General features: G+C 37.4%; 1 protein-coding gene across 1 annotated transcript in view; it reads left to right on the forward strand.

Moving 5' to 3' along the window:
• LOC150079165 (guanylate cyclase 32E-like) overlaps positions 1–13655 on the forward strand; it is a 333869-nt gene extending 320214 nt beyond the window's left edge. Inside the window, exons 20-21 of the mRNA XM_090383559.1 lie at positions 9444–9535; positions 13199–13655. Coding sequence (XP_090239685.1) covers positions 9444–9535; positions 13199–13627 — 521 coding nt within the window. The 3' untranslated portion in view covers positions 13628–13655. The remainder of the gene's footprint in view (positions 1–9443; positions 9536–13198) is intronic.
• Positions 13656–22833: the final 9178 nt, after the last annotated feature.

A 22833-nucleotide genomic window follows, 5' to 3' on the forward strand; every position in this document is an offset into this window, starting at 1 on the left:
AGGAAGTTGTTCGGTAATTGAGTTTACTTTAATGGCAAAAAGCGCGACACTTAAGACAGATCCTTGCAGTACCCCCCCCCTCCTCTTAGCAAAAGGGCCAGGAAAGGGTGGATTCTACTCAAACTTGTAAATGATGGCAGGATAAAATATTTTTAATAAAAACGGGAAGGTCACCTCTTAAACCAAGGGTATAAAGGTCTTTTAAAATATCAAATCTCCAAGTTGTGTCATTCCACATCAAAGAAGATGGACACCAAGTGTTCTCTTTTTAGGAAAGCATGTCAGGTAGATGTTTTCAGTCTAATTAAGTGGTTCAAAGTAGCCTCGTTTCTTCGGAAGCTGCGCTAAAAGTGGGAGAGAAGGTCATTCAATTCTAAGTACCATAAGAGACGAGCGTTGACCATTCTCTCCAATATTTTGCACAGACAGCTAGTCAGAGCAAAAGGACAATAGTTTTTCAGAGATTTAGGATCCTTTCCTAGCTTGGCAGCAAGAACAGTTGTCGTGTACCAGGTGTCTGGAAAATGCTCTTCAGGAAGATTCTATTGAACAGGAAGAGCAGAAGGTCCATGGATTTTGGTGAAAAGTATTTGATCATTTCATAATGGATGTTGTCTGGTCCAACAGCAGTAGCCTTGTAAGGGCAAGTGCTGTTTTCAGCTCGTGGATGGTAAATGGTCCATTATATGGGTGGTAACTCTTGGATGTAAAATTAAGGGCCTGTTTTTCAGTTTTATATTTAAAGACCAGAAACTTTGGGGAGTAGGATGATGTTGCTGAGATGTTAGAAAAAGTTTCCCCAAGAGTATTTGCTATTGCAGTAAAATCTGCAATTTTTCTCTCAGACCACCTCAGGATAATAGAGGATGTGAAATGGATCCACGATTTCTTTTGACTCTGATGGCAGATATGTTGTGCTTTGGCTCATGTACATTTAAAGGCTAGCAGTGGTAGGATATCTTCGGAATATTCCCCAGGCTTTGTTTTGAGCCTTTTTCGCTGCTGTGCATTGTGAATTCCACCATGATTTGGGAAAAGATGGAAACCAGGTTGATGTTTTTGGAATGGCATTCTGCTTGGATGATAATTTCAATGATGTACATGACATCACTGATGGGCTCCTGACTGACTGCAGTGATATCAAACTCTGCCAAATGTTGGAAGGCATTCCAGTCAGCCTGTTCAATCTTCCACCATGGTAACCTAAAAGGAAGACACAGTCTCCACTGTGTAAAGAGGTTATCACAGGGAAGTGATCATGTATGGGTTCTCCTCCACTTCCCAAGTGAACAAAGGGAATAGAGAAGGTTGTTGTTGTTTGGTTTTTAGGAGCATTAGCAACTAAGGCCATATTGCTCCGGTGCGGTGGTCATTCCGACCTTTCCGCATCCTCCGTATTTGGTGGTGACAGGCTCAAACCCCGGTTTAATCAAGAAGCGTGCGCTACGCACTGCTGCTCCTTCCCACCTGGATACGGAGGCACTGAATAGAGAAGGAGAGCAGATGGAAAGATCAATGGCAGAAAACATACGGGTAGACACGTGGAAATAAAAATTCCACTGTAAGGCGAATTGCAACAGCCTCTGCTGGTTGTAAGTAGTAAGGGCTCAGATGGGGTCCGGTTGCCCACAAGGATAGCCAGCTACTCCTCCATGAGCAGGATCATCCACAATTCTATCCTTGTGAAAAATTGTGATGTTACGCATGGTGGGCCTTGATGTCATCAGTATTTTGCCAGAATCCAAGACAATTCCATTGTAGGAATTTAGCCGTTATTTTGGCTTGGTGGGTCCATCAGACGGCTTCTGAGGTGCTGAAGGCTGACTTTTTTTCAGTCTTAAATTTATCTTTTTTGGGGAAGTATGGATGCTGTTCCATGTCCATTTCCTCCTCCGCAAAGAGTTCCAAGACTGAATCATCTGGTACCTCCTCCTCAACCTCCATATTTTCTTGCGCACTGGTGGGTACCCGAGGCTTCTTATTCTCTACCTTTTTTTACTGGTGGAGCATTAGTAGTTACCGATATGGGAGTGGCTGCTGATTGGTCCTGTGCGGATTTTTTGAACTTAACAGGCAGCTTGCGATGGGAGTGAATGACTCTTTTGGTGGAATGGTCATTTCTGTCTGAGTTCCAATGGAACATCTCCTTGCTACCTTCTGGGTGTAGGTGGGTTTGTTTGTATTTATGGGTTTCACTTTTCTTGCCTCTCGATATGTCAGCTCTGCTTTAAGTTTTTTTTCCTTCCACCTCTGGCATGCTCATGAGTAAGTTGGGTGTTCTCCTTGGCAGTTAATGCAGGTTGGCTTTGCAGCTGAACATGTTTTGTGGTCCTTTACACCATATCTAGCAAATGCAAGGGCACCACAGCAAACCTGTTGTGGTGCCCTTGCATTTGTGAGTGTCTGTATTTTTGGCACTTAAAGCACTGCAAAGGATTTGGAACATATGGATGCACTGGACAGTTAATATAGCCAGCTTTGATCTCATTAGGAGATGTTAGTGAATTAAATGTCAAGATGATATTTTGGGTGGGCACGGAACAAGTTTTCCATCCCAACACATGAATATACGTTTAACAGCTGTCACTCCTTGTGGTTTTAATTCAGAACAGATTTCCTCTTCGGTCACATCCATAAGATCCCAATTCCACGATGACACCATGGGATGAGTTCAGTGTCTTGTGAGGGGTGACAGTGATCAACATTCCCCCGATAGACGTAGCTCAGAGCAGCTGTTCTGAATGTCTGTCACTTCTGGTTTCTACAAGTTTGTCATCTAAGCAAAGCCATTTGACAGACTTAGGAGAGTCTACCAACCCTTCCAAACCTTTCTGGATAAAGAAGTGTGACATTTTTCCTATAGGCTTCTCGCTAGTTGAGTGAATCAGGAACCGAGGTGTTGGGCCTGATATATCTTCTGTTCTCTGGCTTTTTTTGCAGAAGTGACATTTTCTTGGTTAACAATCAAGTTTTCAGTTAGGGACCACGTTGCTGCCCCAGAAGAAATTAATTTATCGGGATTCATAGAGATTTTGTTTTGGTTGTGTCCGGGCACCCCACCCACCACGGAGGCCAAAGGGATGTCCACTACCCGGCAAGCAATAAATGTGCTCGGGAATGGGACACCAGAAACTATACTCACACCGCCGCCAGCCTGAATCCTGTCCCTTGAACCATGAGGGTAGGGGGCTTGACATTAGCATGGTTGAGCATGGTTGACCCTTGTAAGTGAACCCACTAGCTGGGCCATCCAGGACCACCCATCTTGTGAAAGCAGGGGCCAAAGTGGTGCATTGAAGCTGGGCCCCTCAACCATCAGATCCCCTTTCCGAATTTTTAGGGTTGCAGCACACATCAAACACATCAGATTCCTATGATGATAGCCTGGAACCTAGGCTGTGGGTGTTGGATCCCAGTGATGCTAATCTGGATGCCCAGCAGCGTCACTGGGAGGTCCCCACATCGAGGAGTATGTACAAGTACAAATATTAGGATATAAATACACAGGCATAATACGATATGAGCTTAAAATGTACTATAAAATATTGGTGTAAATACACTATAGATAACTCATAAATGAAAAACTACAATCTTAGTGTAAAGGCATCGATTTAATTGTATATCATATTGTGATTCCCTTCACGACGAGTTACCATGTTGCACTACCTCAAGTTAGTAATACTTCACTAATAAGGAAGACTATTGTTACTTATTCTCAGTGGGCACCACCATCCAGGGTACCTGCCCGTCCACCAACGATAGGTCAACAAGCTTTGAAACTATGCCGTCTGGGTGGTGGCACCCACTGAGAATAAGTAAAAAAGTCTTCCTATTAGTGAAGCGTTACTTATTTGAGGTAGCGCAATACATTTTTTTTTGTTTTTTTTTTTTTTGTAGTTGTTGGCGCATCGGCTTCTGTGGCCGTAATGCACATCCCAAGGGTTTTTTTGCAGTACTTTGATCCAAGCCCAAGGCGGGATTCAAACCCACGACCTTTGGGTTGTGGGAGCGATAACTAGAAAGATTATTCCAGTGGCAGATTTTGCTATCTCTAAGCAAGTGTCGTCGTGGTTTTGCCCCACTATGTATACCAGTTTTCTGCTGACAGGACACGGTTCGATCCGGGATAAATTGCACTCTAGAGGATTGGAGCCAGATCCATGGTGTTCTTGTGGAGCAATAGAGACTTGGCAACACATATTATTTTCTTGTCCTTTCTATAAAGTAGAAAGGCATCTTTTGAAAGAACAAATATCTAATTTTGATGAAGATAATGTGCATACATTGGTGCAAGGAGTTGACAACTTTCAGGCCTTACAGGTGTTCGCAAATACTGTGTTTTCCAGAAGATGTATAATAAGAAACTTTTCAGAGGGCCTTTTCCTCGTGCCGGGGACGGGCATCAGATTGTAGTTGAAAAGTCCAGCTGCTTTCTGATGGCAAAGTGACCTGACATAAACAACATACTACACTCACAAACATATCTCTCGTATATATACTTTCATTCTTTCCTATACGAAAATCTATTTATTATGCACTAGATTTAGTATATGAACTTAATGTAATTTTCTCCCTCCTTTTTCTTTTCAAAATTAGGTTTTACTCTTCTTATTTCTTAGCTATCTTTTTATTTTTCAGGTCCAATTTACAGATTTTCTGTTGTAAAACTATTTAGGTGGAGATGGGCTTTTGCCTGGGAACCACCCTGACACAGTATACACACACACACACACACACACACACGACCTTTGGGTTGCCAGGCAGGCACTTACACACCCGGCTAGCCCAGTCAGCGCAATACACGGTAACTCATTGTGAAGGTAATCACAATATGAGATACGATTAAATTGATGCCTTTACACTACGATTGTAGTTTTTCATTTATGAGCTATATATGGTGTATTCACACCACTACTTTATAGTACAAGTACAAAATACACATTATGAAAATTTGGTCCCCGTTTTAAATGGAATTTTCTGGAACCAATTATCCTCGGATAACGAGGACCCCCTGTACCACACAGTTGGTACATTAACCTGAGATTATTGCTACCCCATATGCAGTAGCTTGCATTTGTCAATGTTTAAACTTCATCTGCCTATTTCTCAGCCCATCTGCCTATTTCTAGATCTTGTTGCAGTACTTACCCTGATTACTGCCATTAAGAAACTGCCATTGTGGTGGCAGTATAACTGCATTCCTGTCTAGGTGGTCTGCATTATTTCTTTAAACAGTGCCTCTGTTATTTTTCCTGGAACAGAAGTTAAGCTAACAGGCCTGTAACTACTCAAATCACCTTTGATTTCCCCTTTATTAGCTGCGGATACATTCACACATTTCCAGCCCACTGGAACCTCTCCTGAATCCAAAGATGTTCTCATAATTATGGTTAAGAGTTTGCTTACCTGCTTTGCTGCCTCTCTTAATATAATTTTCACCTTTAAAAGAGTCTTGTGTAATATAGTGGTATGTTAAGGACAAATTAGTACCAAGTTCCAAATAGTCAAAAACTCTAATATGATAGAAAATTTTTCTATTTCATTTTTTAAATCAGGGAGTATCAACGTTAGGTAAATTCACTCATTTTCATCATAGTTAAATATTTTTTTATTTTAATCCCGAATTAGGTGAGCAGGGTCAATGAGCCCCAATATTTCAACATTTCATGCATCATTTACTCCATCCACAACAGTTGAAACTGCTAACAACTGTTTTTGAAAATGATTTCTTTGCAATAATTAACAGAGATTTTTGGTATTTTCTGTACTGAAAATTCCAAAAATCTCTAATTATTGCAAAATTAGGAAAAATTCACGAATAAGTTAAACCTAATTATATGATATGTTGATTGGCATCTGTTGCTTATAGCAAAGCTGGCTTTACTGCTGCTTGCTTTCCTCCAGTTGGTAACATTCCCTAGCTTTATGGATTTGATGCACTGTGTGGAATCAAACTGTTGACATGTGTGCTTCACATTTCACACAGTGAGCACTGCTATTACTGACAGGCTGGCATCTAACTGCAGCATTTATTGAAATACACAGTTTTAATGTGCATTTCACTCACCAACATGTCTATAGGGAGTTTTAATTTAAAAAATGAATTAAAAAAATACGTTTTAATATAGAACATGGATTTTTCACAGTTGTGTTCAGAAAGGACTGAAAATAAAGGCTGCATCAAAAAAAATGAAACAATTTTGAATTATAGTTTTTTGTTGATTTTTCGACTTTTCATGCACACAGAATAATTTAAATTGTTTGTGTGACTAGCGACTGGTTAAATTTGTTACCTATTATTAATGAAGAAATATGAAGCAAAAAATTGGCATGTGCAGTAGAAGGTTTTATGTGGAACATCTTTGAGGGCATCTAAACAGAATAAATCTGATCAGGCACAAGAGGTTAGTAAAATCCAACCCAATGGCCTAATTACCCATTTGATTGTAGCCATTTGTTGAATAGTACGATTGCAACAACACAACGGCTCTAGTGGAAGCTGCAGATGACATCACTTCCATGTCGCATTTTTTGCAACCAATCAGATTTATTCAGTTGTGGTGCCCCAAGGATGTTTCACATTAAAAAGGGAATTTGGAGCTAGTTAAATCTCCTTAAGTTGCAAATTAGATTTGTAACCAATGATATATCCTGAATTCATTAGACATATAAAGATGCCTAATGATCATGAGCCACATGGTCCCCCTCTCTCCCTCCTATACCTTGTGTGTTGTCCTTTTACTCATGAGCCCATATTGTCTGAATGTTCTGCATATGCAGAAGATATAATCTTTGTCTTTATCATAGCTACAGGCTCATCCACATCCATGCACTGGATGTGATTTAGTCTAAGCTTATGCTTCATATGAACATATGAAGTAACAGACTGTATCTCTTATAATTCACTTTGCAGGAGGGACAGGGATTTGCATTCATTCATAGTGATGCACATTATTTGGATTCTAAAACTGGGAAACATTTCATCACTACTCAAACAGAGATGAAAGATTTCCCAACCATGCCTTTTTGGGAAACATCAATCTCAAAGTTGGTTAGATCACATATGATAGCGGTTACCAGTAATCAGAAAGCAAAAAAAAAAAAAAAAAAAAGAGAGAGAAAGTTTGTGCAGCTTTCATATGATACTATCTGCCAATAGAAAAAATATATTAAACTAGCCAGCAGTAAAAAAAATGGAAAAAACTTGATTTCTAAAGAACAGTCATAGCTTTTGTGTTAGAAGTGTTTTTTTGTGTTGAAAATGCTTATGGCTTTTATACTTTGTATCTAAACCACAGCATGTACAATATATCCTTTCAGTTTAATTAACTGGATATCATTCATTTGTTAAATCAGTTTGTAATATGAAATGAATTAACTGTGTTGAAACTATATTTTTAAGTATCTAATGAAGCATTCTACATTACAGCCACTCCCCAACTAACGTAAAGGTTGCATTCCGCAGAACTCTACATAAGTCAGATTTTACGTAAGTTGGAATTTCCCTAAATGCTTATGCAGCACTTGCAATATGCACGCTGAATTTAATTGAAGCAAAAAAGAAACGTTCGATGAACATTTAAATAGAATTATTTATTCAATTTTTTTATCTCATGCGCAGGAAAAATTACAAAAATTTCAAAATTACAAAAAGAGAGAGGAGACAGGTATGTCAGCAAGTTTTACCTTTCGAGCATCATTGCCAGAATTATCTCTCCAACTGATAAGCACACCACTGTGGAAGTGGAGGGCTGTGGAGGTTTAGAAGGGTTTTTTCCCAACACATCACAAAATTTCTCTGCAGAATTTGCACTGGCGACTTCACCGCATACTTTACCATTGCTTGCCACAAACTTGGCTTGGGGTTCGCCGTACTTATCCTTAATACCTTCATAAATAAGTCTTGATTTTGCTTGAATCACCATTGGACTCAGAGGCACTTGCTTCTGAATCTGATTTTCCATCCATATTATTAATAGCTTTTCCATCTTCGATATAGCACCTGAATGCTGTTTTGTGATCACTAGTGATCTTAAATGCATTGTTCCTTTAACATGTTCTTTTATACATGCACTGTCCTTTAAAATAGTATTCACTGTTGAAGCAGCGAGACCTAATTCTGTGCAATAGATGACAAACTTTGTCCTGCTTCATACTTCTTAATTAATCATCTTCATTTCTAAATCAATTTTGTTTCATTTTCTAGCAGTGTCAGCACTTGCACTTTCCGTTGGTCCCTTTCCCTTCACCATTGTATTAAGTAAATAGGAATGAAGAGAAGATTCCAAAAATTTATTTGTTTTTTTATACGACTGAAGGTTTCAATGAAAGGGAATACATTTCACCATAATACCATAACGTAAATACCCACACAATTCCAGTTATCTGGATCATTGCAAATGCAATAAGATCGAGTTTACTACCCATTTATAATTAGATTCACTAACAGAAAAGCTCAATAAACTGGAAAGTGCAAATTGTTTTTATTTTTTTATAGTAATGACTAGGGTGACCAACCGTCCCGAATTTTATGGGACGTCCGGAAAGCACCCTAGGCCACTTGTCCCGATTTATCACATAATATAAAATATAATAATAGATTGTACTAAAATTCATTAACTAGCATAATGTGAATGTGTATAGAAAGTTTAAATAAAATAAATCTCCATTTACATCGATGTTTATTTGTCTTAGATTCCCGGACACAAAATCCAAGCTTCTGATTGGTACATGTGTGTGTACTGCCACATCGCAATATATGTGAAACATGTTCATTGGCATGTATAGATAATGCAGGGGTCTGCCATAAAATACAAGGTATTTTATAATCTGATGTACCAATGAAATTCCGATTTTTTTTTTTTTTTTTTTTAAGGTCGATATCCCGAAATCGGCTGATCAAGAGTTGGTCACCCTAGTAGTTGGGTGACTTACAGTAATGTGTTTTAGAAAAATATCACAAAGTTGTTCTAAATTCATTCTTATAACGGAGCATATGATAACGATGAAAGTGTAGTTCAATTTCCATTATAAAAATGACCTTTTAGAGAGATAAATAGCTTAGTTATATAGCAAAAATTTCAACTTCCGAGGTTTTGGAATGAATAACCAAAAAAAAAAAAAGTGTTATTGGGATTATTTTTATGATTACGATATTTTTATGATACCCCCTCCATTTATTCCTACAGAATGCAAAATATGTTTCCATGATTTTTTTAAGCTTGCACCGGCTAGCAAAAACTTACATAAATTCGAATTTCTGTAAGTCGAGTATGACGTAAGCCGGGGAGTGCCTGTACATTAGTGTGCAGTACTACACTAAGCTATAAAGCAGGATAGTTGAGTGTAGTATGCAGTGCTTCATTATAGAGTTGGCTTACATTATCTTCATCTAAATACATTGGTATACCAAAATGACTTTTTTTTTTTTTTACATCTTTAAGCACTGAAAATACACGTAAGTCAGGCTTTCAAAGATATTCTGGATAAAATTGGGGAATACATCTTGCAAGAACGAGGACTGACACAACTCAAGGTAATTTTATTCTTATCTAGGTTATTTTATTCTTATCTGAATTTTTAGAGGTTTGTTCTAACCTTATGACCAGCAAAAAAAATCTACATGATTTGTAAAGTTGTTTGTTTAGGGATTTATTACGCACATCGGCATCTATGGCCTTAGTGTGCTATGGTTTGTAAGATCTTTTGAAAGGAGGTGGGAGAGGAGAATAATAGGAAATGACTGGAGAACGTGGAAATTTTCCAATGGAATAGTCATGTCAGTTTATGAACATTTCAGTCAAGAAAAAAAAAGGAAAAAAAAAAAAAAAAATTTGGTTTTTAAATTAAAAAAAAAAAAAAAGCCTTTTGTGTTGTTGAAAATTTGTTAAAAAATAGATTACTTGGTTTGTTGATAGTTTAGACTTTTGGCACATTAACTATTTTGGTTATGGTGAACCAGTTCATGTTTCTCTAAGTTGGTTCACTGATTTTTGTGTTCTGTGAAATGAAAAATCTGGAATAGCTCATAGAAAAGGAATTTACCTTCCCTCCATTTCAGCAACACACAGACATATATATAACATGCTAAAATTATCAATATAAGAGCCCAACTATTTCTGATTGCTATGATCAGCACTGGGCTAACTGTTTGCAACAACAGGAATATAACTAATGCTTTCTTGTTAGCTAAACATGAAGTCATGCTATGATGTTATGATATTCATGTGCCTAGTGCTTCATGGTTTGGGAAGTACTTGCTCATATTGCACAGTCTTAATCAATTACAATGATTCCAAGAAAAGCTTTTGTTATTGTATCACATAAAAGACTGCTGTACAAATTGGAACAGTATGGCATTTAGGACAAATTACTATTATGGATAATGGGATGGTTGAGCAAGAGAAGACAAAGAGTGATTATCAATGAGCACTACTCTTCCTGAACTGAAGTTATTAGTGGAGTTCCCAAGGGTTCAAGGCTGGGTCCATTGTTGTTCTAGGTATTTATGCATGATATTGGTAAAGGCATATCAAGCTTAATATCTAAGTTTGCAGATGATATGAAGGTTGGCAGGATGGCTAACGAAAGTAATCAAGAAATGCTTCTACAACAAGATCTTGAAAAATCAGGCCAATGAACTAAGAAGTGGCAGCTGAAGGTTTAAACATTGACAAATGTTAAACTTTATCGGCCATAAAATGCAAGCTACTGCTGTAATCCCAGAATAGCACACCAACTAGGTAGTACCATACTCAGGGTAGTAGAGAATGAAAAATGACATGGGACAATTATGCAATCAGATATGAAGTTCTCTGGGCAGTGCAGACAGGGTGCTAGGAAAGCTCATGAACTAAGAAGTGGCAGTTGAAGTTTAACACTGACAAATGTTAAACATTATCTACTACTGTAGCAAGCTATTGTAGTAATCCCAGAATAGCACACCAACTAGGTAGTACCATACTCAGGGTAGTGGAGAATGAAAATGACGTGGGATAATTATGCAGTCAGACATGAAGTTCTCTGGGCAGTGCAGACACAGTGCTAGGAAAGCTCAAGGGGTTTTGTCAATGATATATAGGAATTTTTCCAGTTTTGATAGGAAGGCGATTATACTGTTGTACAGGGCATGGTTAGGCCATCTCTTGAGGTGGTCTGGAAGCCACATTTTAAGGATGTGGATCTGTTATAACAGGTGCAGGGAAGAGCAACGAGATTAGTGAAGGGAACAAAGGGGTGCTCTCTCACCAAGAAAGACTCCAGTTCTGCAAATTGCAGTATACAGCAACTAGGCACCTGCAAGAATATCTGATTAAGGTGTTTAAAGCTTTGAACAGACTGAGTAAGCCAAATGCTGATGGCATCCTTCCTCTTGCACAGACAATACATGAGGGGATGCAAATTTAAATTGAAGAACAGATGGTTGCAGAACAGGTGTGTAAAAATTTGCCTTCAGCCAGCAAGTAGATGATGCCAAACTAACATCTGGTACTGTAGAGGACGGTAGTATGAATAATTTTAAGGAAGAACTAGACAAAATCCTTGGAAGGGATGAACAGATGAGGAAAGTGCATTATTTTACTTTTTTTTTTAACACTGCATACGTTTGCTTTCTTGTATCATTTATCACTACTAATACTAACATGTACTAGCATTTGACTGTTAATTTTCAGCATATTTTTATAGTTTTGTTAATACAGTTTTGTTTTCCTTTTAAATACACTTTCAAAGCATAAGCCAAGATACCAATAACTTGAAAGGTTTATAAGGTGAATGGTTTTTAAAATATTTAAGATGGAAGGGAGTGATGAATCTCCATGAACAGTCTCTTCATTCTTCTTTAGAATGAAGTCGCATTCATTGCAGCACAGTCATGACGAGGTGAACGAGGCTCTTGCCTCAGGTTAAAAGCTGAAAGGGGCACCAAAAGAAAGATTAAATAATTGCCAACGTTACCATCATTTAAAGTAGGGTGCAATTTTTCGTTCTTGCCTCAGGTACTAAAATGGCTCAGCATTGAAAGTTGAACTGGATATGACAAGCAGCTTGACAGCGGCAAACTAGAAATTTCAGAGAAAAAAAGAACTTACAATATTTGCAGAAATTGCAGAAATTTGCAAATATCAATATTTTCAAGAATTTGCAAATACTGCACGTTCATATTATTTGCAAGACAAAGTTATATGAAGGAAACAAGGTCCCCTGTTGAAACACTACAGCCAAATTGTCACACACAAAAATAATGCAACTAAAACACTACAAGAAAAAATATATATACCACAGACCTTTTTCTTCTCTTACTCCTGAGCACATTTATTGCTTGCCAGGTAGCAGATGCCCCATTTGTACTCCATAGTGGGTGGGAAGCCTGGGCACTGAACAAACATAATAACCACTATGAACCCCAACAGTCTAAATTCTTTTTCTGGGACTCCTACCTTTACCTCACATATAGGCATAGTATTTTTAAACCTCACAGGCAGAAGATATACCCAGGATTACTAACAATTCCAGTAACAAAGGTGTAATAAGAGGATCTGCATGTCACAGAACAACTGGACTTTGCTGAAATTTGGTGACTTGCACATAAGTAGGACCTAAATATCAGCTCCATTAGCATGTTAAACTCCGAAGTGGCAGCATTACCAATGGCCATTGAAAGATTGCTCACTAAAAACTTCAGACCTTAATTTAAACAAACTAACTTTCCATATTGAATAAATATGATATAGCCAAGAGTCTTTCTAGTTATATGGTTATCATAAGAGTAAAGGCCCAATAGAGATAAGTGGTCAGGTTAGAGGGTGCAGAAGTATACACGTTTTGAGCAGACTGTAGTTCAAGCTATGATTATCAAATATGGTTTAAGGATTGTATTTGCTGCCAAAATAATTAATGTAAACTCTTCTGACCAGGTGATCATATCAGAGTATAAACAAGAGTATTAAATTTCTACCATTTGTAATTTCTTTAAGAAATGTAAAATATGTTCCAAATTAAAATGTTTTTAATTTGGAAAAAATGTTTTCTTAGGATATTAAATCATGTTAAATTATGTTAACTGTTTTCTTAGGATAAAATTATGTTAACTGTGAAAGTACAAACTACAGTTTTATGCAAAATATAGCAAAGTTTCTGAAGTTAATTTATTAGACAAGTAAACTTCAATCTCTAACTCTACCATTTTTAATGCTTCTAGGGAAAGGGAGAAATGAGGACATACTGGCTTATTGGTAAAAAGTCATCGGAGAATAAACTTTTTGGCAGTGTACCACCAGGGATATTCGAAAATACTATAGAAGAGGTGCCTAGACGAAACACAGACAGCAAATTGGAGCTGAAATATCCTAATGGTGTAACACTATACCAGTTGTCTCCATGTTACAGTGATACCACCCCACCTTGTCTAGAACTAAGTCTGCTGTTAGATATTGACAATAAAGCAGCCAAAAGAAAGAGACTTTCCACAATATCTGGGCATAACCACAAAAGTTGTCTTAGTCTTTTTCAGGATTGTAGGAAGAATATCATTAGAGAACTTCGAAAGGAAGGGAAAACATTTACTGGCTACCGTTCTGATCCAGTTATCACCATTAAAGACTGCTCATCACGTGACTGCCTACTTTGAATTTTAATGTATTTGGCATTCAGGTCCAGAGACTACTGTAAATATTACTTCCACAAAAAAAGACATTCCGAGTGAATTATTTTTTTTTACAAGCTTCAAATGGCTGTGCATAAAGTGATTTTTTTTATTTTAATATTACTCCCATAAGGGGTGTTGTACTTATTTACTAGAACAGGCAGAGTTGAACTCGCATTTTGGTGCTGCCCTACCCTAGACATTAAAATCCTGCTATTAAAATTATTAAAATCCTGCACTCAAAAAGAACATTGTAGTAATTAACCTGCCCATAGGCATGAAAAGGATTGTTCTTCCTCTAATCATGTGGGATCCAAGTGATCCCACATGATTAGACATGATCAGCAAAAAAAATAATTAAAAATTGTTTACTCTTTTCATGCTACCCTTATTTTTAATCTTTTCTGAACACAACTGTGAAAATTCCATTTTTTATATTGAAAGTATATATATATATATATATTCAATAAATTTTTGAAATTAAAATTCCCTTTAGACTTATCGGCAAGCATTTTGCTTGCCGACAGGTCTAAAGTTGATGCTCCTGTCACTAACAGGAGCATCAACTGCATTGAACGTGATGTGCACGCATCAACAGTTTGATTCCAGATGATGCTTCAAGTCACAAAGCTAGACAGCCTTACTGATTGGAGGAAAGTGCATGGCAGTAAACACAACTTGCTATCAATAACTGAAGTGACACATGACAATCAACAAGTGCATGTAATTAGGATTAACTTAATTCAAGAATTTTTCCTGACTGTGCAATAATTAGAGATTTCTGAAATTTTTAGAAATCAAAGATAACATTTCAAAAAACTATAAGAATTTCAGCTGTGTGGAGGGAGTAGATGATGAGCATGAATTTCTGAAATATTGTTTGGGGTCAAATCAATCCCGTGTGACTAACACTGCCAAAATGGCATAAGAAATGTTTAATTTCATAATAATATAATCTTTATTACTGAACAATTGCACAAAAAAATCTATACACAAAAAACACAATTTCATGTTAAATGCAGCTTTGAGTTGAGGCTGTTGTGGTTAAATAATTTGTATAAAAGGCAAAATTCTGCACATCATGCATTCAGGTCTACATGTGACCCTGGAAAAGTCTGCAAACAATGAATGCTACGCAGCAGCTACAAATCACTGCAGTTGCGAACTCCTCTGACTGTATGTTTGCTCTATGCCAGGGATTGGCAACTGGCACCTGCAGACCATTCTGCATGCGGTACACATGTCCTTTCTGCTTGGCCCTCAGGGCATTTCACTGATAAACTGAGGTGTGCCATCCACAAATTCTGATTAATTAAATTACAAAAACATAGAGAAACAAGTAATGAGAATGTGATACTTTTCATTTTTCCTTGAAAAATTAAATTTAAAATAGATTTTATTACATTTACACATTTCTTAATAGTATCTCGCAAGCAGATCTTTGTTTTCTTTAAGTTTTGTTTTTTGTTGTCTCTAAAAATATTATAGTTATCAAAAAAAAAAAAAAAAAAAAAATATATATATATATATATATATATATATATATACACAGTATACAACAATTAAGTCCCAGGGCCAACATCTGGTAAAGAAGGGCTTGGCACACCCAAGGCCTGAGCTGGATATCATCATTCTTCTCTTTCTTGGTGATTCCCTTCTACTTCTGACTTATTTCTTTTTCTCTCTCAGGGTAATTCAGAATTTTTTTTTTTTTCTGGCTGGTGCAGCATAAGCCTCAGGCTTCCTTGCACCATATAGCTAATAATAATAAGTCTATATATATATATATAAATAAATATATCAGTGCACTCTTTTATTAGTGCTGAAAGGTTGCCAACCCCTGCCCTAGAATATAAAGAGAAAATTCATCTTCGATTATTTTCTTCAGTACATTTACATTCAACAGGACAGCATTATCTAGAAGGGTAACAATTTACAAGCAAGACTAAGTTTTAAAGGAAATGCATTGCAAAAAACAAATAAAATTCATATAAAATTCACCTGTTATAGCACAGAGTTATAATAGCAGAACAAAATACAGAATGTTTTAAAAGTATGGCTCAAAGCATGACAAAAAACAAATATGTCCAATTGTTTATAGTTATGGAGTTTTGAATAGTACAAAAATAAATAAGCAAATACATTACTAGTAAAATGTTTTGCATAATTAATGTTAGGCACATGTTTTGTTATTATTTTTTTATTATTTTTTACCATTCAACACTCCAAATCCATTTTTTTTAAAAATTTAATCACCCATAGCTCTGTAACCATTCAGAATTTGACATGTGTTTATGACAGGTCAAAGGACATGTCATAAACACATGACATGTCCTTTGACATGTCATTATTATTATTATTATTAGCTATATGGTGCAAGGAAGCCTGAGGCTTATGCTGCACCAGCCAAAAAAAAAAAATTCTGAATTATCCTGAGAGAGAGTCAGAAGTAGAAGGGAATCACCAAGAAAGAGAAGAATGATGATATCCAGCTCAGGACCCTGGGTGTACCAAGCCTATACTCACCAGATGTGAACCCCTGGGGTTAATAAGTTATCACTGCAGAATTTTTCCACATATAGTTTTGAAAAACCTGTATACATAACAGATGATGATGAAGAAGCTAGGTAACATGTGCTATGCATTACATTTCAGGCAACAGTTTTATATTTTCTAAACTTAGCCATTCAGTTTAATTACAACTGTATAATACTTATTATTCTTCTCCCATAAGCATTTTGTCTCTTCTTTTCTCTCTCTCGTCTCTTCATAAGTGACAACACATTCACAAATCTTACATAACAATACACACGACTGCCTAAAAAACCTAACAATACTACATTAAAATCACATTTAATCTAAGAATTTCTGTTTTCCTTACGAACTGTATGAAAAAGAAATAATAATTGTTAGATTTCTGTTTGCCAATTTTAATAAAATTTGGGATGGCTTGACAAATCTAGAACTAAATATAAAATTTCATGAAAATCCATCCACTGGGAGTTGAGTTGTTACATGTGGACAAACTGACATTATGAAGACAATAGGATCTTAGGAACACATATGTGTATGCACCTAAAAAGGTCAGCAAATTTGATTTTAATAAATCCATCCAGTAGGTAGAGTTCTTATTTTATAATTTTATAAACATGAGAACTTCTTTCAAAGTTCAAGTTCTGTAAGAAATATCATCACAAAAAGCAAATGAATCAATCCGCAGGCCTATGAAAACATTATGAAGGAATATCACAGAACTTATGAGAACATTATGAAGGAACGTGCTTCTGACCTTGAATATTCCACAGATTTCTTCTGCGAATGAATATTAACTTACTGATATTCAGGAATCCCCCTTATCAAAGAATATAATAGAAATGAATGGGTGGTTAATTTCATAGATAGGAGCTCACTCAGAATTTTTATGTTAGACATTATTATGAAGCACCAACAGTTTTTATATTTAGAGAAGTTTAGGATGGTTGTACAAGTTATGAAAGGTTTATTTGCCATCTGGTAATTCACCTTGTAAGCCAGTACTCATGTCCTAGGATAAATTTCTAGTAAGAATCCTCTGCTGCATAAGAGTATCCTGATCTAAAATGTTTCTTAACTATTGCCTCAAGGCTCATGCTAATGAAAAATTTTCTTCCAAGATTACTGAAGCGTGGCTCAAAAGTAAGATTCCTGCCCCAAATCAAGACAACACCTGTATATCATTTTTATAACCCTCTAAACAAAACTCATTTGAGCACTCATTTATCACTGCTAATGATTAGGCCAGTGAAGTGGATAAGTGTTCCAATTTTGCCAGGCTAATGTGGATGTGGTTTAATTTATCAGTAGAAATAGCATGCTTTAAGTGTGTCAGGTACTTAATATCAACCAAAGTTCAAATGGATTAACAGAAAAGAGTCCAATGCTGTAGGTAAAAAGTGCAGCTGATAGAATTTTTTCATATGGCACTCCTTGTAAAATATCAAGCTGTGTCTGTTTGATATCACAAGCTCATATTTTTTCAGTTTGGAAATGGCAGAAAACAGATATCCATCAAAGCTGAAATGATGTTCTGTTATGGGCATAAGCATATTTAAAGAGTGTCTGTCATATGTTGATTTTACATCTACAGTAAAAAGACAATATATGTAACTTAGCAATGAGAGCTTCCCAGATACTGAATTTGGAAGGTTTTTAATGGTTGAATGACTTTATGAATGACAGTATGTGGCTAAACTAGTGGTCTATAATTTCCTGTGGATATTTCTCGAAACCAATCAATAAGGACAGCTAACAGAAACTTTGAAGACTTTTGAATTATTTACTTTATGAATGAGTGTGAATTTGAAACCAAAAGGGTGACACTTTCAATGATAATATGCAGAAAAACATATCTACATACTATTATCATGATGCTCAAGATATGTAGCAAGACATCTAAAATGAAAGGTGTGAAAAATTTTATGGACTGCATGAAGAAGGGAAAGTCATCAGGTCTCACCATGTCTTTGTTAGGAATCCCACTGATAGCTTTGGTAGCTTCCATTAAAATGATCATCACCTTTTCCAGCAGTGGCATAAAAATGATTGGATCAACTACACTGTAATAGCAAGATTCACATCCTTGAAAAACCATTTTAATTAGATATTGAATAAGTCCAGAAATTTTAAATAAGCCAAGTGATTTTGTATCATTTATAATGAACCAATAAGACAAATTTTTAACAAAAAATATTTTAGTAAACATATTTTATAAAACTGTATTTAAAAGGCAAAAACTACATTTAATGTGTGCACAGCAAGAGTACAAACAATGTTTGACTCTTGATCAGTCACAAATATCAGTTTTCGGGTACCCCTTTTTAAAACCCAGCTGCATTGATTTTATCCTAATCTATCTCCTAACATTTTCATCAAACTACTCCTCCTCAAGAAGCCACATGTAAATGACACAGTACTCACCAGATGTTATGAAACAAATAAAATATTAATATAAAGGGGATGTCTGTCAGGGGGAAAAGTAGGTGATGGTGTAGAGCATACATCTTTTAAGGGCATGAATGGCGATATTGTTGTACACATTGGCACTACTGATATTAAGAGTAGGTAATCTGAAGACTCACTTAATAAGTACAGGGCAATGTTGGGAAAAAGTTGAGTTAGGATTAAATTTGAAAGTATCTGCAATTCCACCAGATACGATAAGCGTGAGTACATGTTGAGAGCCTTTTCAATCAATTTGGTCCTGAAAAGGCTGTGCAAGGCTCATGGGATAGAACTTTTCTCAGTGTGGTCTCTGTTTGTTTACAGAAAAGACTTTTTTACAGGGATGGGATACACTTAAATACAAGGGGTGCATGGATATCTGCTGATGCTGTCAAGGCAGTGTTAGGAGGGTTGGAAAACTGCTGGTTTGGCTTTGGCCTCAGATAATAATTTAACTAGAACTGCAGGCAGAGGTGATTCATCCCCTACCTTCAAGTGTTTATCTAAACACTAGAAAGGAGATGAATCACTTTAGTCTACTTGATATCAATGGTTAAAATTTTAATGATCCTGTTCAGCCTGCTGACAAACTTAATAGGTGTTTTGCATCCACATTCACACACGAAGAATTCTTTAAGGAAGAGAATGCCAGAAGTTTGTCAAACTCTAACAGAGATCTAAATAATTTTCTGATAACTGGGGAATGGAAAGGGATGCCTATCGAAATCCATACATCTCAAAACCGTTTATGGTGACAATACTGTAGATGTGAGTACAGTTAGACATTGGGTAGGAACTTTAAGAGTGGAGAAAGTGACACTGACCACTGATCAAAAAGGATTGGGTGCAGAGAAGGGCAACAAAATTGCTGAAGGGAAAAAAAGGATGGTCTTACCAAGATGGTAGACTGGCTTACCTAGCATCTGGAGACTACACACTTGCAAGCTGATCTGAATGAAGTGTTTCAGACTTTGAATGGATTGAGAAAACTAAATGCTGATGTCATTCTTCTCCTTGCTCAGAGTACTCACATGAAGGATCATAAATTCAAATTGAGGAAGGATGGTTGCAAAGTAGATGCATAAAGGTTTGCTCTCAAGATAGCAGGTTATTGGTTGTTGGAGCAAAATTCATTTGTTGTGGAAGTGGGCAGTTGAGATAAATTCAAGAACTGCTACTACTATTTTTTTTGTCCTCACCTTTTCCCATTATATATATGAGGTCAGCATTTTTATTGTTTTGGCATGAAATTTTTATGGCCGATTGCCCTTCCTGACGCCAACCCTCACCCTTTATCCAGGCTGGGGATATGCGGTGATCATTCCCTGACTTTCCGCATCCTCAGTATTTGGTGGTCACGGGCTCAAACCCGTCTAATCAAGAAGTGTGCACTACACACTACTGCTACTCCTAATAATAATAATTATTATAAGGACATTAAGAACCTGCAGGATTACTTCCAGGAAAACATAACACCAATCTACCAAGCCATACGAAACAGACAAACAGCACACAACACTCAACTTCAAAAGGGGACCACACACACACACACACACACACACACACACAAAGATAGGCAAAGAAGACACTCCATGGCATACCCTACAATGACTTCCATCAAGAATACATAGATAAGATGGCTTCCAATGCTTGGCTCACAAATGGAAGGCTCTTCTCCGAGACCAAAGGACTCACGCTTGCCATCAGACCAGGTAATCAACACAGGAAATAAGTCGCCAAGGACCATGGAGTAACAGATGACACATCAACCTATCAACTTCCACCTGGCGTGGAAGTTGATAGGTTGAATAAATTTAAGGTGGAACTGGACAGGCATTTGGAGGGAATGGTGTGATTTTTTTTTTTTTTTTGGCTGATGCTGCATAAGCTCATACACTTGCTTTCTTGCATCACGTGCCACTACTACTACTACATGTTGATAATGCCACCTGGCCCCAGAAACAATCCAGCACATCACCACAGGTTGCAGTGTGTTTACCCAGATGGAGTATACTCACAGGCACGACCAAGTGGCCAGGATAATACATCAAGAAGCTAGTGCAAAAATACCAGCTGATCAAAGAACATTTACAGTTTGTTTGTTTGTTTGTTTGGTTTTTAGAAGCATTAGCAACTAAGGCCATATTGCTCCAAACGTTTACAGTATTACAAGTGCAAGCCTCAGGCCATACTAAAACCTGTACTAACAGACTATACTGGGACCATACCATCATAACAGACAAGATGATCCTGCACAACAGGCCAGATATAATCTTAACTGACAAGAAGGAAATGGCTGCCTACCTGATCAATACAGCAGTGTCCAACACTAGCAACATACGAGGAAAATTTCAGGAGGTACTCAGACTTAAGACAGGAAGTTAAAGATAAGTAGCATATGGAACAAGTAATGATCACTGCGATCATCGTGTCAACCACAGGCATGGTGCCAAAGCCCCTCCATAAGAACCTGTCATCAATAGGCCTCTCAGAGAATACTTCCATAGAACTGCAGAAAGCCACAATCCTGAAAATCTGTAAGATAGTAAGACGGTTAATCGACCAATAGTAATAATGGTAATCGGACACAACCAACCATCCCATGCACTTGGTACCAGCACCCATCACAGGACAGAAAAAATCCCATATAAAGGAGAAAAAGTTTTATAATAGAGGCATGTGATTAGTCAGAAGTTACAATGCCAGACCACCAATATCATGAACAGGGGTTCAAATCCTGTCACAAAGGGGGGAAGCAAAAGTCAGTTCATCAACCCCCCCCCCCAAGGTTGAAGTGACAGCTGATGCAAAGAGTGGTGCAATCTGGTGTCTCTCAATAACTACCACCCGTGGATGCCAAAGCTTAACAGGTCCACCTCCATAGCCGGACAAAGATGAGAAGTAGAAATATTGAACATACTGAATTGAGTCTGGTGCAGGATAAAGTTCTCATGTTCAGGTCTTAGGCAGAGGGATCAGTTCTCAAAAAGCCAGAGCCAGTCTCCCACAGATGATAGTGGAGCAAATGTCACTGTCTACTGTATGTTCCCAAAAACTGGAGGGCAAGCCCACCCAGCCAAACCAACTGGAAGTGCTTCCTATGCAACTGCACTAGTGACCACCCATAGAGGAAAAAGCTGATGCATGAAGTAGAGCATCAAAATGAATACATTCATCATGCGAGCATAAACTAGAAACAAACATGCCAATGTACAGGACAAAATTACACACCAAGTGGTTGGAATGGATCCAAACTGTTCAGGTCATCGAACAGCGAATAGCAGACCAGAGATGGACCATCGCCAAGAAAAACCTCATAGCTCCTGCAATATTGGAAAAAAAATCAAGGCACGATGTGAATGACCAACTGCAAACAACAGCAAATATGGATACAACCAAACCGGAACTGGAGGAGGAACAGCAATACAAGACTTCCAACCCAGAGCAACTGAAGTGGAAATGCAAGGTCGTGATATCTAGAAGTGAAAGAAAGCTCTAGCAGAATTCAAGGGAACTGACCCCCCCCACCCCAACAAAGACCCACACCACACCGAAGCAGAGACCCAAAAGAATCCTGGGGCAAGTCACAGACCACCTCAAATAGTAAATAATACTGAACTACCTCAACAACAATGATGTAAAGCTAGACATCTACACAGTCATTAACTGTGGCGCTGTAGCAGCCACAGGGATGAACAGAAGAGAAACCAGAGACCGACAGAACACAAAACCAGCCTGGGAAAAGAAGGCTACAGAAGAAGATAAGAGTGAAGGTAGGCTAACTGAACCGGTATCAATGGTGTAACAGAAGAAGTGGAGGCCATCCTCAAGAAAGAAAATATCCACAGCAAAAACAAGACCTATAATCAGAGGATCGAAGAATACTTTGACAATCCAATATGAGGCACCCTTACACAATCCCACAGTCTCTGACTCAAGGAATCACCTACCTGAAAGCTAAGAACAAATACAGTACAAAATTACTGAATATAGACCAGGAAGGTACAACATCCAGACAAGCTTAACAACTAAGATGATATCAGACCACTTGGAAAGCCAGAACACAACTGAGCAGCAAAAGGGATGTAAGCAGACCAGCAAAGGATGCAATGAGCAATTTAGCATTGAAACAGCAGTTATGGAGCAAGCCTACAAGAAGCACTGCAACATGTACATGGCCTACGTTGACTACCACAAGGCCTTTGACTCCA

The sequence above is a fragment of the Mastigoproctus giganteus genome, chromosome 10 (genome assembly GCF_048544385.1).
Source record: "Mastigoproctus giganteus isolate SK-2022 chromosome 10, ASM4854438v1, whole genome shotgun sequence".
NCBI classification, from domain to species: domain Eukaryota; kingdom Metazoa; phylum Arthropoda; class Arachnida; order Uropygi; family Thelyphonidae; genus Mastigoproctus; species Mastigoproctus giganteus.